Source organism: Pavona decussata, unplaced genomic scaffold (genome assembly GCF_977016875.1).
Source record: "Pavona decussata unplaced genomic scaffold, jaPavDecu1.1 SCAFFOLD_51, whole genome shotgun sequence".
In the NCBI taxonomy this organism is placed as follows: Eukaryota; Metazoa; Cnidaria; class Anthozoa; order Scleractinia; family Agariciidae; genus Pavona; species Pavona decussata.
This window is the reverse complement of record NW_028145473.1, coordinates 6,719,235-6,737,500: the sequence shown is the minus strand read 5'-3', so window position 1 is coordinate 6,737,500 and position 18,266 is coordinate 6,719,235. Positions and strand designations below refer to the sequence as shown.

General features: G+C 37.8%; 1 protein-coding gene across 1 annotated transcript in view; it reads left to right on the top strand.

Moving 5' to 3' along the window:
• The window catches only part of LOC146481301 (uncharacterized), a 19,005-nt gene extending 1,124 nt beyond the window's left edge, over positions 1–17,881 (top strand). Inside the window, exons 2-13 of the mRNA XM_085109031.1 lie at positions 1,399–1,722; positions 2,837–3,007; positions 4,120–4,290; positions 5,356–5,512; positions 6,923–7,137; positions 7,720–7,904; positions 9,235–9,324; positions 15,060–15,194; positions 16,226–16,443; positions 16,534–16,574; positions 16,960–17,056; positions 17,129–17,881. Of these exons, the coding sequence (XP_084965157.1) occupies positions 1,399–1,722; positions 2,837–3,007; positions 4,120–4,290; positions 5,356–5,512; positions 6,923–7,137; positions 7,720–7,904; positions 9,235–9,324; positions 15,060–15,194; positions 16,226–16,443; positions 16,534–16,574; positions 16,960–17,056; positions 17,129–17,327 (2,003 nt within the window). The 3' untranslated portion in view covers positions 17,328–17,881. The remainder of the gene's footprint in view (positions 1–1,398; positions 1,723–2,836; positions 3,008–4,119; positions 4,291–5,355; positions 5,513–6,922; positions 7,138–7,719; positions 7,905–9,234; positions 9,325–15,059; positions 15,195–16,225; positions 16,444–16,533; positions 16,575–16,959; positions 17,057–17,128) is intronic.
• Positions 17,882–18,266: the final 385 nt, after the last annotated feature.

Sequence of the window (18,266 nt, the reverse complement as noted above, 5' to 3'; positions counted from 1 at the left end):
TATAGAAACTTTTTAGAAAAAAAGACAAGAAGATCTAGTCAACGGTGAAGGTTTGGCTGACTATTAAATAATTGATTAATACATTGAACCATAGCTAAGTTTAGTATTTCGTCAGGGATTTTATTATTATTTATTAATTCAATAGACTTTCTTAGAATAAGCGAAGGGGTAGATTCTGCCTTCCCCTTTCGCGTAACTTCAATAGTATTTACAGCTTGAAATGAAGCTAGACTCGTATTCCATAATGCTATCTTATAGAATTTAATATTTACGTTGTTATAGTTAACGGACGTTAAAATTGACTCAAAAATAATCAAAAGCTATTAAGAAACACTAAAATGATATAAAATGTAGAAGATGCGACGAAAAATTTATCATTTTTCATTAGAAGGAAAAAACAAGCAAAATTTCCAAATACACGCTTGCACAATGTTTTTGCCAAAATAGCATCAAGTCACATGCGTGTGAGACGTCATGCCAAATTGCTGCATCAAAAAGTGTCAATAAGTGGCTTTTATTTGTTTTTAAAGTAATAAAGATATGAATGTTTGAGAATGGTGTATTATTCAGTGAATAACACAGGCATACTCGGAAAAAGGAATTCAGTTTCTCCTATCAGGAGTCGAACCTAAGACTACTAACCGATTACTAGCTCGGATGCTCTTAATTCGACTGAGCTACAGGAGACTCGTGGGAGCTAAGGCCATTTAAACTAGGTTCATGAGACTAACATTCTGCATACTGCCAGGTTTTGAATGTCAATGTGTGGCTTATGTGCAATGAAATAAATGTGATGGTATATTTTAAGCCTGGTGAAAATGATGAATGTTCATTTTCACGTGTTCTCTCGGTGCAGTTGGTGAGAAGGGTATCGACTTATTTCACAAGTATTTGTAGGCATGCCAGCAGAATTCGGGGTGTCGGAGTGCATGTATTGTGTTCTACAAAAGTGTCACACTTCATTGGTTCTTATATTCAGCTTGAAAGAAGGCCAGCGTATTTCATTTCTGGCCGGGAGGGGAGGGGTGGAGGGGAGGGTCCAAGAAGGGGTTTGCGACCCTTACTATCCCGTTCGTTATCGCACTTCAGAGGCGTTTGAAACACAGAGTCTCTTAGGCCTCATTATTTAGCTTCTGATTTGTGCTGTGAAACCTGTTAGGTGTAAAAACAACTGCAAGTGTAACGATAACTAGACCATGCGTGCTAAAGACGGCGACATGTGCTTGTGGCGACATGGTGAAATATTAAATGGTATTCTAATTGTAAACCACTGCGTGCTTGAGTAAACCGCACTATCCCCTGAATTAACTGTACGAATATTCCCTGAATCTAGCAACACCCATCCCTCTCGACGAAGAAAATTATTATCTCGTTATTTTCTTATTACTTTTGATGCAGATGAAACTATCCTCGACTCATTTGAGCCAGTCGGCTGTTTCAGAGATAAAAGAAGACCACGTTCGTTTCTAAACTTCATCAAAAGTTTTCAAAAGCTCCTCGATTGGCACAACATGAATGCTTCCTTCGAGTCAATCGTTCATGCATGTGCTGAAATGGTTAGCAAAGAGTACGGCTTTCGGTATTTTGGTGTTCAAGCGTACCATGAATGTTGGACTGGGAAGAATGGTAGATTGACGTACAACAGATATGGAAAATCCAACAACTGCTTTGAGAATTACGTGGGAAAGGAATGGGCAAACTTTGTTTACCGGTTTGTTGATGGTCAGTAGCTAAACCCATCTTTTAAGTAAATATCTGCTGTAATTTAACAGCTTAAAGCCACGGTAAAGCGACACAATCCCTAGCCCCTCGCCTGAGTGTAACCACAGGGCTATATCTCCAAACGTTGTCTTTTTGTTATCCTTTGTATCTCTCTACTGTGGCCAATTTATCTGATCACCTGAGTTTTACCAGACGTTTCCAGACACAGAACCCACCATAGTCTCTTTACAAACTAGCCGTCTCAATCCATAGTTGAAGTGACTATGTAAGTTACTTGGCCCTGGGGGTTCGAGGGGGAGGAGGCTAGAGGGGATTCGTAAGTGCCACCCCTTTCAAGGTTGCTCCCCAACAAGGTGGGCATTCCACTCCACACAAATGTCTCTTGTAATTCTCACTCGTGCAGTCCCAAAATCATAATCATTTATTTGCCTTACTAAAAAAAAGAAATCATTCAATTTACAAGTCAATGTAATGGCGAGGAGACTTCAAGAAATCACCAGGCTTATACGAGAGGCCATCTTGGCTGTCATTAATAAATAGAAAATACTATGCTGCGTAAGTGCGGCTTGGTCAATTCATGATTTTACAGATAAAAATTGCAACATTTTTTCCTTAAAGGTGAAAAAACTAGATGAAGAAGTAATTGATATTGGGAGAGAGTTCCAAATGATGCCATTTAGTATCAAAACAATCCCCATTGCAAAGGAGATATTGGCCAATCTTTTCTTTTAGAGGGGTGAACGCTAGGAAGTTCCCCAACGATCCTGCCTTGCTTTCGTGGAAGAACAGAGCCTTGCACTTCGAAAAGAACAAATGAATGTTTCAAATTACTGAAAGAAAATTCACAGAGAGCTTTTATTTGCCAATAATGTTCGGAAAGAAATTGGCCAGCTTCTCCCAACCCCCCACCAAAAAAAATTTAAACAAATTTAATGGGTTTGTGCCAAGACCTCAACGTGTTCTTGAAAAAAAAAACGCATGAATTCGAAAGTGATGTAAATTACATGACTTGAAATATTGAGTTTTGTCTGCAAAAAGGCGCTTGGACAAGTATGTTTTTTACTCTCTAGATCAAGCGTGTCGTCATGTAGCTTATTTTGTATCTGTTTCACAGTGAATGGTAGCTGGAGTCTCTGGTCTCCCTGGCAACCATGCAGTGCGAAGTGTGGAAGTGGAAACAGAACACGCACTCGCACGTGTACCGAACCACGCCCTAAATGGGAAGGAAAGGATTGTATTGGGATGAATGTGTCCAGCGAAAACTGCAATCAGCACAGATGCGATGGTAAACCATTTCCTTGAATGAGTAATGTATATAGTGAGCTGTAGGTTTGAGGTAAAGTAACACGTTTCCGTAACGGATTCCCAGAGACAGAACATTTTAGAAAATGCACCTAGATTTTGTTCTGTAGTTAATGACTTACTGCTTTGGTACATGCTAAAAATGCTACCTTAAGCAAACCTTTTCAACATTGTAATGACCCTTATGAAACGCTTTTATCACAAAACTTTACCGGTTTGTTGATGGTCAGTAGCTAAACCCATCTTTTAAGTAAATGTCTGCTGTAATTTAACAGCTTAAAACCACTGTAAAGAGACACAATCCCTAGCCCCTCGCCTGAATGTAACCACAGGGCTATATCTCCAAACGTTGCCTTTTTGTTATCTTTTGTATCTTTTAACGGTGGCTAATTTATCTGATCACCTGAGTTTTACCAAACATTCATTTCCAGACCCAGAACCCACCATAGTCTCTTCACAAACGAACCGTCTCAATCCATATTTGAAGTAACTATGTTAGATACTTTAACCCTGGGGCGTACGAGGGGGAGGAAGGTTCTGAGGGGGTTCGTAGATGCAACCCCTTCCATGGTCGCTCCCCAACAAGGAGCGCATTTCACTCTACACAAATTTCTAGTGTGATTCTCACTCGCGCAGTCTCAAAATTATACCACTTAGTATCAAAACTCTCCCCCTTTGCAAAGGAAATATTGGCCATTCTTTTCTATTTAGAGGGGTGAACGCTAGGAAATCCCTAAACGATCCTGTCTTGCTTTCGTGGGAGAAAAGAGCCTTGCACTTCGAAAAGAACAAATGAATGTTTCAAATTACTGAAAGAAAATTCACAGAGAGCTTTTATTTGCCAATAATGTTCGGAAAGAAATTGGCCAGCCTCTCCCCACCCCCCACCAAAAAAAAATTTAAACAAATTTAATGGGTTTGTGCCAAGACCTCAACGTGTTCTTGAAAAAAAAACCCGCATGAATTCGAAAGTGATGTAAATTACATGACTTGAAATACTGAGTTTTGTCTCCAAAAAGGCGCTTGGACAAGAATGTTTTTTACTCTCTAGATCAAGCGTGTCGTCATGTAGCTTATTTTGTATCTGTTTCACAGTGAATGGTAGCTGGAGTCTCTGGTTTCCCTGGCAACCATGCAGTGCGAAGTGTGGAAGTGGAATCAGAACACGTACTCGCACGTGTACCGAACCACGGCCTAAATGGGAAGGAAAGGATTGTATTGGAAGGAATGTGTCCAGCGAAAAATGCAATCAGCACAAATGCGATGGTAAACCATTTCCTTGAATGAGTAATGTATATAGTAAACTGTAGGTTTGAGGTAAAGTAAAACGTTTCCGTGACGGATTCCCAGAGACAGCACATTTTAGAAGATGCAACTAGATTTTGTTCTGTAGTTAATGACTTACTGCTTTGGTACATGTTAAAAATGCTACCTTAAGAAAACTTTTTCAACATTGCAATGACCCTTATGAAACGCTTTTATCACAAAACTTTAATTTTGGAAATTATGATACAAATTTTCCTGATGAGGACGTACTATGAGACCCATCAGTAACTTCGTAAAAGAGCCATCATTATAAGCTAAATCTCTATTTATCGCTTGCTCGATCCGAATTGAGAATTATTGCCGTGCTTGTAAGTGTAATAGTGGAGCCCCGGATAGGGAAACGTTTTTGTGTATGCCAACTTAAGAATGGCAGACATTTTCGTTTTAGTTTTTCAGGTTTATAAAACTTCTACTACAAAATTAAGCACTGTTTTACAGTTTAGCTTAAGAATTTTGTCACATTCCATCTTTCCAATCAACAAATAACCAGTGTTTGTGAATTGTCTTTATCTCACGATAAGCGCCTTGGATTAGGTGTGATCGGGGCACTTACATCTCTGTAGTGTAAATTAGAGAAAGTAGCATTTGACGGGTGTTTAACCCATGGAAATCCACATTGGCGCGGTGGAACAAAGGGTTTGGGGAATGGATGGAGGTCGCCTTTAAAAGTTTGTTTTGTTACAAAATTTAGGCCTCATTTTATCACCATTAAATAGCCCATTGTGAATGCTAAATATAACATATAGAGGCCTCATGTCGACCAAGCGAAGACTACGCTTCTTTCGTGTACATCCATAATTAGATAATTGCACGCTGCTCGTTTACCATTTCTTAATTATGCAACCAAGCCCTGGATCCCAAACGGTTAAGAAAAGAGTCCTGTTTGGTGTCATAATCTTAGGCTTTTGTTTTCAACGATACTTATAGGACACCCCGTATACCAGGCAACGTGGCTTGATTTCTAAGTACATGTTTAGATGATTTTCTCTTTTGCTTTAAATACAGACCCAACAGGACACGGTCTTGAAAACAATGTGACTGAGAAACAAGGTCAAAGCCCTGATAGACTCTCTTTGTTAGCACCGATACTTGGAAGCTCTTGCTTGTTTCTGTTATGTTTGGTTGGAGCTGCGTGGTTAATTAAAAGATACCTTAAGCGAGGGTAAGTTACAAAAGTGAAACTGTCGCGGTTTAATGTAATTACTTTTAACCAACTACAAGAAATCCATACGCCGTTTGCTTACAGGCAAGATGGGAAAATCCGAATCCGGATTTTTGATCCAAGATCTCTCGGATCTGGTGTATCAAAAGATACTAAGAATCCACTCTGGGTAAGGATTCATCGGTTCCTTTGATGCACCATGATGTGAGTGATCTTGGATTAAAAATCCGGATTCGGGTTTTCCCAGAGAAACGCACCCACTGTCAACTCCCTTTATTGCGGACACACTCGACATCCTCGGGGCCGCGAGTTAGTGTCCGTAATAGCGGAAATTTATTTCAATCGAACGTCTGTAATCTATTTTTGTCGGGGATTTAGCTGCTGTCCGTATTATCGGGATGTCCGTAATAGGGAGGTGTCCGCAAAGGGAGAGTTGACTGTAGTTGTTAAGGATATAAAAAAAAAACGCTAACTGCAACCAAAACATCATCATCAACTTAACGACAAACTCATAGCGCTATATTAAAGGACTGCTCATTAGGTTTCACTTGGACCAGTTATTACATTGTACTTATTTCATTTACATAGGCAACAGTTGTGAGCCCCCAACAGGAAACAACTTTTTGCTATTATTCACGGGTTCTGCACTCAAAGAAAACTGAATTACTACTGTTTGATAGACATTGTTTGTTCACCTGCATAAGAACTCATCCTAAAGGAGCGTGCCTAGCATTGAAATTAGCTGCGTCGGAATGTGACGTGAAAATCTTCAAATACAAGTTAAGCACTCGCTTGCCCAAAATCTATAAACACGACTCGCTTTACGTTTGGTGGTCAAGACTGTGCTGTGAAACTGAAGTTTAGCACCTTTTCTTTCATGAAATGCTCCTAGAACACAAAGAGGAAGATATCAAATAATTTTCTCAAATGAAAAACAACCCTGGTTATATTTCCAAGACGAAAGAGAAGGATTTTAATCCATTTCCATCATTATTATCCGTGACCAGAAATTTTTGCAAAGAACCTCAGTCCACTATATAGTACTTTACAAGAGGTGACATCTTTAAGGTCCCCATTTTGAGTGACGTGTGACTTTCCGATAAACAAAAGAAGCTAACTGCAGCAGTTCTTTAAATACTGAGTGACCTCTTCCCTGATATTATCTCTGTATGTAAAATGGCGGCAAGAGAAACCTGATAATGAGCACTTCACGTATCCCTGAATAAATAAATAAATAAATAAATAAATAAATAAATAAAAAAGAGATTTCAATTGTGACAAAATGGCTTATTAAACTATTACTATTGTAATGTAAAGTGATCCACTACTTAATTAACCAGAGCAACCATTTGAAACTAATTTTAAAGAGGTAAGTTGGAGCAACATTTGACCCCACATTTTTTTTTTCAGGTCAAATTCAGAGATCACCGACCAGTGGGAAGTCTTATTTGATGACATTTCTTTGTGTAAGAATATTGGAGAAGGAGCCTTCGGGAAAGTGTACAGTGGGGAACTTTTGAAACAAACGGATGCTACAAACAGAAGGAAAAAATCCACTCGATGGAGGAAAAAAGAGGCAAAAGAAGAGAAAGCTGGTCTGAAAGTTGCTGTGAAAATGCTGAGAAGTAAGATTTACTTGTTTTTATTTTGTACGTTGATTCTCCCTTGCTTTCAAAAGAACGCGGAAATTTAGATAGATTGGATAGATTACAGTGGTAATTTCTAAAGAGAGGATGTTTGCTTTGACGGGTTAGAGCTACTGCAGCACGAGCGGGTGTATATGCCGACCTCCATTGCCTCTTATTTCACTACTTTAGCCACAATCAAGCCTTTCTACCATGGCCCTTTCCCTCAATATCAACTTTCCTGTCTGTTGAATCAGGCTCTGTTATACTACCGATGTGTTTCTGTAACATAACTTGGGGTATATTACCTAGGATACTGAGTACGTGGGCCGTCAACATGGGAAAATATCCTTGGTTTCTGCTGTCAACGTTCTTAGGCTCGAGCTAAGCCTTACCAAGACACGTCATTGATTTATATGGCGTTATGAGGACGTAATATTTAATTATATTGTATTAGGTATTAGGTATTATAAAGTTAGTTAGCTAAGATTCATTTGTTAAAAGCTTTAACGTCGTATGAGCCAATACTGACAAGCTGTGGACTTTATTTTCTTTCTCATAATTCATTCCACTTTATATTAGATGGTGCCACGGAAGAACAAAAGCAAGAATTTCTTGAGGAAATAGAACTCATGAAGCAAATTGGATATCATCGTAACATATTAAACTTATTAGCTTGTTGCACTGTGACAGTTCCCATGTTTTTGGTGGTCGAGTTTGCTGAGTATGGTGATTTACGTCAATATCTCAGGCAAAGACGAGAACAGGTGAGAAAATGGTTAGAATCCGTGTTGATATTGTAGTCTCATTTTCATATAGTTTAAGGTGGCTCACAATGGTTACCATCACTTCCCTTCAGTTATAATTTGATCATCTCTTTTTATCAGCGGATATTTCCATAATAGTAACAGACAACTGCTTTTAGACTAATTAGGTTACCAAAGCAACAATATAACCATTGAAAAACAGCTTTAATTTTAGCTTTCGGTGAATATAACTAAAAAACGAGCGTAGTTATCCGTATTTTCTACTTTTCGAACCGTAATCAGCATGTGAAGACGGAACGTTTTACGGTTACCCGGTACCTTCAGAGGTGTCTCGCGTCCAAGGGATGTAGCGCGTCCGGTTTAAACTGTAGATACCTGAACCCTTATATCAAATTAAAGCTTATACAGCTGGCTATCCAACTAAACCAAGAATTTTGAAATAAAATGAATTGCCGAATTTTTAGCGCTGTTTTCTCGAATAAATTTTTTTCACTTGGAGGAGTCACTTCAAAGAGATAAAACTCTAAAGGAATTTGTTTGTTTGCCTTCAAATTTGGACAGCAGCTAGTTTAACATATGAACAACAAAAACGTATCTGCGAATTTTTTATTTCGAAAAATTTTTTTTTCCAAGAGCGATTTTTGTATGATAACTCCACATTTTTTAAAACCTACTTCGAAAATGTTCTGTAACTTTTCACTGGAACTGAATATGCCAAAACGCAGACACGTTTTTTTTAGCGCTTTGGGTCCGGAAACTGAGGAGCAAATTAAATTAGCGAAAAACAAAATTCGCTTTGACTTGTAGCTTTCGAAAGGTGATTCGGACGCTCGCATTAAGAGGTCGTGAAAAATTCAACAATTCTTTTTATTTCAAAATTCTTGGTACCGTTTGATAGCCAGCCCTATAAGCTTTAATTTGATATAGGGTTTGGGTATCTACAGTTTAAACCGGACGCGCTACACTGCTTGGACCCGAGACACCTCTGAAGGTCCCGGGTAACCTTTAAAGTTTTCAAAAACAAAAAAAGGGGGCCGTTGGGAGGAGTTCGGAGCCACCTTAAATTTTCAAAAACTTAAACTGGCTCTGTGCCCTTCCCTACAACTTGTTTAAATTCTGCAAAAAGTTACGTCTTGACATGTTAATTAATTGCAATTCGAAAGTAAAAAATGTGGGTCACCAAGTTCATCTTTGAGTTATAATCGCCAAAAAAGCTTAAAGCAACTAGTTATCTAGAAAAGATAGGACAATGAGATTTACATATTACCTCAGTTTGAAAACGAGGCCCATTTCAAGACTTAAATGATTTTTTTGTTTGTTTTGCTTTTAGATCAAACAAGCCGCTAAAGAAATGGGAGATGATGCCCTTTGCAACACGGGATATCAAAACCAGGGAATGATAACTGAAGAAGCATATGATGTACGTACTGTGCATATTTTTCTTCTTTACGTTTGGCATTTAAATTGCAATTTGTCCTGTTTATGTTTTTAGAGTAAACTTCTTGGGGATGTCAATGATCCTTTTTTTAAATTTTTTTTCGACAACGCAACAAGCAAAAACAATTTATTTTACAGTACAACATTACAACTACTAAACAACAGGCTGGTATAATGTTCTCCTATTTTCACTCACCCAATTTCCACCCTTCATACCTCCCTCCCCCTGTCCCCCTCTCCTCACACAAAAAGCAAAACAAAAATGAGATAAAGAAATTACATAAGAGATGATAAGTTCCATCAATCAACTTGATTAGATAAGAGGTGATAAGTTCCATTAATCAACTTCATTAGAGTCAGAGGAGTCATTTTTCATGTCTACTTTATGGAATTTTCAATTCTGTATTTAAGAGCCGTTGTCAGTAACTTTCGACTGATCCGGCGACAGAAGCGAAAATTCGAATTTTTTTTTATTTGCCCCAAAAGACCCTTTTGGTGAACTATTTTCAAAAATTATATTCAAAAGATCCAGCGAATTTTTTTTTCGCCAAAAATTAGGAAAGTTCAAAATCGGCCTCAACGTGCCCGATGGCCCGATTGAAATTATGCAAATTAGTACATTTTCAAAACTCTCGTTCAAGACAAGGCGACGTTTTCTCGAGTTGAAACTTTCACAATCGTTTTTACATCCTATTTGCTTGCTTCCAAACTATATTTTATCTCGACCTGAACATTCTTTCATTTGAAGTTAGCAACGTAAAGAATACAATGTTTGCTATTTCTTAGATAGGGTGATTTTAGCCATATTTCAGATGACCATATCATCGGGGGTATACAAATATACTGGTAATGAAATAACTTTTTTGAACGGGTAATTTTTCTTATTTATCATGTTAAAATATTTAGTTTGGCCCGTGAAAAGCAAGCGCGCTAGGTCGAGATGTGTGGAATGCACTTTGACACAATTCGCCATTTCAGCACTTCATGCCGGTTCCTCCTGTAACAATACAGTTCACGGAAGCTTTTAGATAAAAGCCAAGGTCTCTGGTTTCATTTCATGCTTTAATACACGTAAATAACTAGCTTTAAACTTCAGAGCTCCCCATATTAGCATTAAGTCATCAAATGATTCGTTTCAGGTGAAATTTTCGAGTTTATATTGAGCCGTTCAAGTGAGATGAAAGAGCCGTTCCCAGCCGAAACAACTTGAAATCAGTGAAATTAATACCATGTCTCTCATATCATGCTACACTTCCAAACTACCGTTATTTTTAAGCTAGAAAGTGTAAATGCTCCCTTTTTGCGTGACCTAAAACAGAATTTGCCTTAAATATTACGAATAAAGTCCACTGCAATAAAAAACTGAAAAAAATCGCGCACCGACGTAAATGTAAACATCAGCCGTTTCTCAACTCGTCACATGGATGAAACGCGTCCGTTGTTTTACCTCTGTATACATTTATGACCAGAAAGGAGAAACAAAAATTCTTCTCTATGCCCATCTGTATAAAAACATTTGCCAACCAAGCTTTTATTTTTCTGTGTGTTTGTCGAAAATACTGAAGAATAGTGCACCATTGTTACTGACTACTTGACTCATTCAATTACAACCGGATAACACGACTGAATACTAGATATAATGAAATGCTCTTACTTCTCTGCAATCGTTACTCACATTATATACGGCGATGTGACATCCCCGAGGCAAGGCTGAAAGTTGTCTCAAATTCTGCATATTAGAAATTTAAAGTTTTGAACAACGCAGGAACGCGAATAACTTTCATTGCGTGACAAGTAAAATGTGATACGCAAGCGCGCGAAAAGAACAGGAATAAGCTTTGTCAATATTTGCGCTTGTCAGTGATGACAGTGCGAAAATAATTTGAAATTACAAGATGAAATTGAGACAAGTCAAGGTTTGCAAGGTATATTTAATGGACTGAAACGATAATCATGTAGTTTTCCTCCTTCGAGATTCACTCTGTATTGTCTGTGTCGGATTCTCATCAATAACATTACGGGAAAAGTAAAACCGAAATTAATTTACAAATCAAGTCAACAAATTAAGACCTTTTGAAACCTCAATGCGGTATATCAATACTTTCCTCAAACAAAAAGCTAATACACTTAGGAGAGTGAAGTTTGTCTTTCGCCATGGATCGATGCTCAAAAGTTGTGGATCAAGCTCAAAAGGTGCGCAAGATTTGCAATGTGTTATACGGTTAATCAATGCAGTAAGGACGTTTACCATGAATGGAACGAAAAAAAAAAAAGAATTCTTTTCAGGTTAACTTGTTAAAATACAATAGGCCTTATCACGGTTTTCGACGCCATTTTGACGGGTAGGCAAACAGACTTGAAATTACAGTGTTTGTATAGAAATTCGATGTCAAATAATTTTCATAAAACATTGCTGCTGAAAAATTCATGAATTGGAAACTTTTGGCATTAGGAAAAGGATTTTAAGAAAAAAAATTGGAGGGATGTAACTGTGCCAGAAAGCGTCCAGTCGTGTTTTGAACTTTCCATACATTTGTCTGTAAAGCGAACCAGCCGTGAACTGAAGTACTAAAAATAGTTCGCAGGAAAAAAAAATACAGGAAAATGTATGGAAAGTTCAAAACACGACTGGACGCTTTCTGGCACAGTTACACCCCTCCAATATTTTTTCTTAAAATCCTTTTCCTAATGCCAAAAGTTTCCAATTCATGAATTTTTCAGCAGCAATGTTTTATCATTTTATGAAAATTATTTGACATCGAATTTCCATACAAACACTGTTATTTCAAGCCTGCAGTCAAATATTTAACGAAGCTTTAATGTCTGTTTGAGATGAGTCAATGATGGTGATAAAATGTTAACTGGAAATACACAACATTATTCTGCATTATTGCTGACGGTAGAGCTGATCGAATTTTAAGATAAGAGTTTAACCTTAATTTATTTTCTAGCGCGCGCACTAGTGTCAAAGGACAAGGGGCACGGCTGGTATTTCTCGGATGTTCGTGTTCGGTCTAAAAGACGGTGTTATCTCTTACGGGCCGTCACTGTTCAAGTCTGACGTTGTCTTTGTTAAATCCTCCTAGCGTGCTCCAGAGTATCCACTACACAAACAGCCTTTGAAAGGCCAGTGAGAGTATCTTTTGAACCTGTGTACCAGAGTCTAGTGATTATTCAATTTATAGTGGTCTTTATATGGAATTGGTTGAAGATATAACTTAATTACGAGTTCCATTTGGATTAGGTTAAGCCACAGTGCATACATTGATCATGATGAGCAACGATTCTAAAAAAATAGGGGAAAATCAGAAAAGGAAATAAAATGTTCTTTCATGCTCTTAGTTTCACTCAAATGAAAACACTTTACCTGCCCTTTCTAGCAACAACACTATTTCGTCCTGAATTTGTTCATAGGCCGGATCTTTTGTGCCTGTATGGGTGCGAGCGAACGCCCTTTTTGCATTGATTAAGCGTAACACATTGCAAATATTGCGCATTTTTTGAGCTTGAACGATCCGCACGGAGAGGTTCCATGGCGAAAGAAAAACATTACTCTCCTAAATATATTAGCTTTTTGTTTGAGGATAGTATTGAAATACCGCATCGAGACCTCGAAAGCTCTTGATTTGTTTACTTTTCATTTTAGTTAATTTCGGCTTTATTTTGAGGAAAATAAAGGTTGTTGTTGTTGTTGTTGTTGTTGATGAGAATTTGGTAAAATCCCCCCCGGGGGATACATGATTTTCGTTTCAATCCGGCAATCAAATATACCTTTCAGACCTTGACTTGTCTTAATTTCTTCTCGTAATTTCAAAAATTATTTTCGCACTGTCCTCACAAGCGCAAATGTTGACATAGCTTATTCCTGTGCTTTTCGCGCGCTTGCGTATCACATTTCACTTGTCACGCAATGAAAGTTGTTCGCGTTGTTCAAAACTTTAAATTTTTAATATGCGAAATTTGAGACAACTTTCAGCCTTGCCTCTGGGATGTGATATCGCCGGATGTAATGTGAGTAACGATTGGAGAGAATTAAGAGCATTTTTTTATATCTAGTATTCAGTCGTGTTATCCGGTTGTGATTGAATGAGTCAAGTAGTCAGTAACAATGGTGCACTATTCTTCAGTATTTTCGACAAACACACAGAAAAAGACAAAAGCTTGGTTGGCAAGTGTTTTTATACAGATGGGCATAGAGAAGAATTTTTGTTTCTACTTTCTGGTCATAAATGTATACCGAGGTAAAACAACGGACGCGTTTCATCCATGTGACGAGTTGAGAAACGGCTGATGTTTACCATTACGTCAGTGCGCGATTTTTTCAGTTTTTTATTGCAGTGGACTTTATTCGTAATATTTAAGGCAAATTCTGTTTTAGGTCACGCAAAAAGGGAGCATTTACACTTTCTAGCTTAAAAATAACGGTAGTTTGGAAGTGTAGCATGATATGAGAGACATGGTATTAATTTCACTGATTTCAAGTTGTTTCGGCTGGGAACGGCTCTTTCATCTCACTTGAACGGCTCAATATAAACTCGAAAATTTCACCTGAAACGAATCATTTGATGACTTAATGCTAATATGGGGAGCTCTGAAGTTTAAAGCTAGTTATTTACGTGTATTAAAGCATGAAATGAAACCAGAGACCTTGGCTTTTATCTAAAAGCTTCCGTGAACTGTATTGTTACAGGAGGAACCGGCATGAAGTGCTGAAATGGCGAATTGTGTCAAAGTGCATTCCACACATCTCGACCTAGCGCGCTTGCTTTTCACGGGCCAAACTAAATATTTTAACATGATAAATAAGAAAAATTACCCGTTCAAAAAAGTTATTTCATTACCAGTATATTTGTATACCCCCGATGATATGGTCATCTGAAATATGGCTAAAATCACCCTATCTAAGAAATAGCAAACATTGTATTCTTTACGTTGCTAACTTCAAATGAAAGAATGTTCAGGTCGAGATAAAATATAGTTTGGAAGCAAGCAAATAGGATGTAAAAACGATTGTGAAAGTTTCAACTCGAGAAAACGTTGCCTTGTCTTGAACGAGAGTTTTGAAAATGTACTAATTTGCATAATTTCAATCACGTTGAGGCCGATTTCGAACTTTCCCAATTTTTGGCGAAAAAAAAATTCGCTGGAACTTTTGAATATTATTTTTGAAAATAGTTCACCAAAAGGGTCTTTTGGGGCAAATAAAAAAAATTCGAATTTTCGCTTCTGTCGCCGGATTCTCGAAAGTTACTGACAACGGCTCTTAATTATCATTTTATTAACGAAGTCCTGGAGGACGATTTAAAGTTAACTTGTTGGGGATGTCAATGATCCTTTCAGCGTCAACAACGTAAAAGAGAACTGAATTATATTCGATTCTGAAAAGAAGGCTTCATTTCATGTATTTAGCAAAATCCCACAAAGATACCTTTCATCCAGTAATTGCTCCAAACAAGACACTCGGTGATTTTCGAGAGTAAAAATTGAATTAGGTTTGGAAAGCAGTTAAAATACCTTCACAACGTCAGTTTTTTAATCACCTCACCTAATCTTTATACTTTCAACACTATCAACTGTCCTTGCAAAAATGCTTTATTGTATCACATACACATATTTGTTAACTTTTTTCGTTTTGCTAGTGAAACCCCAAGGTGTAATTCTGTTTTAAAGTTTAAGGTGAAACAATTGTAATTTAGTGTTGCATTGTTGACTTTACAGTGCGCCAGCGATGGACATAAATGTGCTTTAACAGGACACAAAGCTTTGGTGACAGATAGTGATGATGTAAATGGCGATGCAAAGCTCACGCCAGCTGACCTAATGACCTTTGCATGGCAGATAGCAAAGGGAATGGTAGGGAAGTACAACCTGCATAATAGGACCTTAGAAACCTTCCTTTGAAATGAAAGTGACAACAGGATTTTGTTCAAATATCGTCGAGTTACTATCCTAATTTTATCTCTGTTTACCACAAAATTGAGAAATAAACAGTAAGGGTAACCATGCTCGTTCTTGACGAACGAAGAGTTGAAATATTTTAATTTCTGCAGTTTTGAAAAAAAAAAAATGTTTGTAATGGAGCAGATTTTGCCAACAGCAGAATTTTTTCTGGAGAAAATAACCAACAGCTCATTTTATTGTATTTCAGGACTGTTAATTCCTGACCAGTATACTGTGAAATTCAACAAATTGGCAAATGTTATTATAGTGGTTAGATATCTGAAAAGATAAAAACAAGGGTCACCATACTGGTTTTGCAGAATTTTTTTTTTAAAGAGTGGTAAATGAAAGTTCAAAATTGATTTTTTGGGGGAACGGACTGGTGCGAGTTTAAGAAAACCACTTTCACTTCTGTGAAAAATGCAAACCGAGGTTTTCCATGTTATATACGGGTAAACAACTAAATAATATTTAGTATTTAGCTATAACCGCAGACAGGACTTCGACTTTACCATCATGCGCATGCGCAGTGGGGAAGTCCACTAAACAACGGAGAAATAGTGTTAACCAACCATAACGGTGATGGGTACCACAACTTCACTTGGAAGTGTTAATATGTGCGTGTTGTGTGAACTACATAGGGATTATTCCACTTCCATAAAATTGTGCAACGTGGCCGAACTATCCGTAGGTACTGCGACAAAGAGAAAGAAAAATTCACAGCCGTGAGTTTTCGCTATCCACGGCCATTTCCTTTTTTCGTTTCTTATGTATTTGGTAACGTTCTAGTTGCTATGGCACCCTCGTCGTTGCTTAGTGTCCCTTGAAACTTCCCTGTCTCTACTTCTATTTAGGGTGTAATAAACGAGTTTCAACAGTGATTTGTTCGCCCATTTTATGTTTACGTTTCACTTCTTTCTCAAACGTCATTTTCCTTGCTTTAGGAGTTCTTGTCACACAAAGGATTTGTTCACCGTGACTTAGCGGCGAGAAATGTGCTTGTCTGTGATGGCAGGTTGGTGAAGGTAGCAGACTTTGGTCTATCACGTTACGTCTACGAAGAGAAGGTTTATCATTGCAAGAAAGCAGGCAGAAAGCTACCGATAAAATGGATGTCACCGGAAGCCATTCACGATCAAGTTTTCACTGTCGAAAGTGACGTGTAAGCCTTTAATTGGCAGCTTAGTATGGTATATCATGCATTTTAATTTATGAAACGAAATAATCATAATTGTTTTGTTTCTACTTATAGGTGGGCATACGGTGTTCTACTATGGGAGATGGGAACAATAGGTGGGTAGACTGGCTCAAAGCATCAGCTGATTATATTGAAACGAAAGTTCATCAAAACAAACGTAGCTTTAAATAAAAATCTATCGGAATATGGATGACTAATCACAGTGAGAGAAAAAACTATCTTCTTGTCTGGTTTATATACTATTATTAAAAACTGGATCATTGTATAATGCAATTCCAGGGTTTCGATTGACTTAGCGGCCATGGTATATGAGCCATTATACCATGCCGAGAAGTAGCGACAATAAATTGTTTTCAGGTTGCTCTTGAAAAGGAAATCAGCAAGGCCTACCAATATTACTTGATTGTTTTTAATATATATTAAAAAAAACTGGTTATAAACCTGAAATTGATCCTCACTTTTATACTCTTGTCAATCAAGGTGGCACCCCTTACCCAACTATCTCCAATCAGAGGCTTCTTAACCTGCTTAACAGTGGATACAGAATGGAGAGGCCAGAGATGTGCTCCGAAGAAATGTGAGGCCTCATTTTGATGCTATCTCTGTCGGTTATCTTCTCATAATTGACACATGTCATTCATTTTAACAGGTATGAGCTGATGCGGCAGTGTTGGCGGGAAAAGCCAGTGGAGAGGCCCTCGTTCACCTTCATACTCGAACAACTAGAACAAGTGATGTTGCGTCATTGCCCTTACTTGGATCTCAGTAACGCAAATCAGGACTGTCACGCGCCGTGTTGTAACACCGAGAGTGACGAGGAAAACCAACAGCAAAACACTGCCCTGTGAAAAAAGTATATTTTAGGCGGAAGACTTCCAAAGACTTTAAAGATTCATTCAATCTAAGTACCTTAGTTTAATATCTTCGTTTAAGCACCATTAAATGACGAACAGCTAGAGTAGATAATTATTCAATAGGTACGGTTTTTAAATATACACTCAGTATAACAATTATTTTCACGGCTTTCCTTACTGCTTCCTTTCAATATGAGAAGTTACGCTGGTATGCATAGCTCTCTTTTCTGCAGAACTAAAGAAAGGATAGCTTATTTTCCTTAAGCATTTTCTGGCAATAATTACCAGGGTCTTATGAAATTTAGATTGTAGTTTATATCTTTAGCCTGCATTGTTTGTCTCTAATTCTTTGGCGAACTAACCGGTCAAGAGCGGTGGTGAAAAAGGAACCGTCCCTGACGGCATTCTTTATGTCGCTGTTAAAATAATTTCACGTTGCATTTGGCAAAATTGGGCCTTAAAATAACAACTGATTCCATGTGTATCGTTGAAATGTGTACATGCGAAGATGATGCTGTATCAATACCCCAATTTTGGTATATTACAATGCGACTACTATTACCGGGGTAACTTAGAACTGGCCAATGTGTACAATAGGTCTTGACATCGGATTTCCATACAAACACTGTTATTTGATTTTTGGGATAGATTGTGATACACTGTACGATTGTACCTCTTAATAGCGTTGAACGTTGAAGATGCTATTGGACGCTGGTATGTCGTTAGATGTATTGTCAACCGAGATTTTCGTCAATTTCGAGTAGCAGTTCGTAAGTACACTTTAGTACACGTCATGTTCGTTATCATCGACCCTATAACAAAGTTTTCGAGAACTTATGAGAATGTTTACTTTAAAGATTTGGTATTAAACCCTACGTTGGAGCCAAGTTCTGTGTGGTTTTACTGTCTCAGAGAAATTCGCTTGCCGTAAGA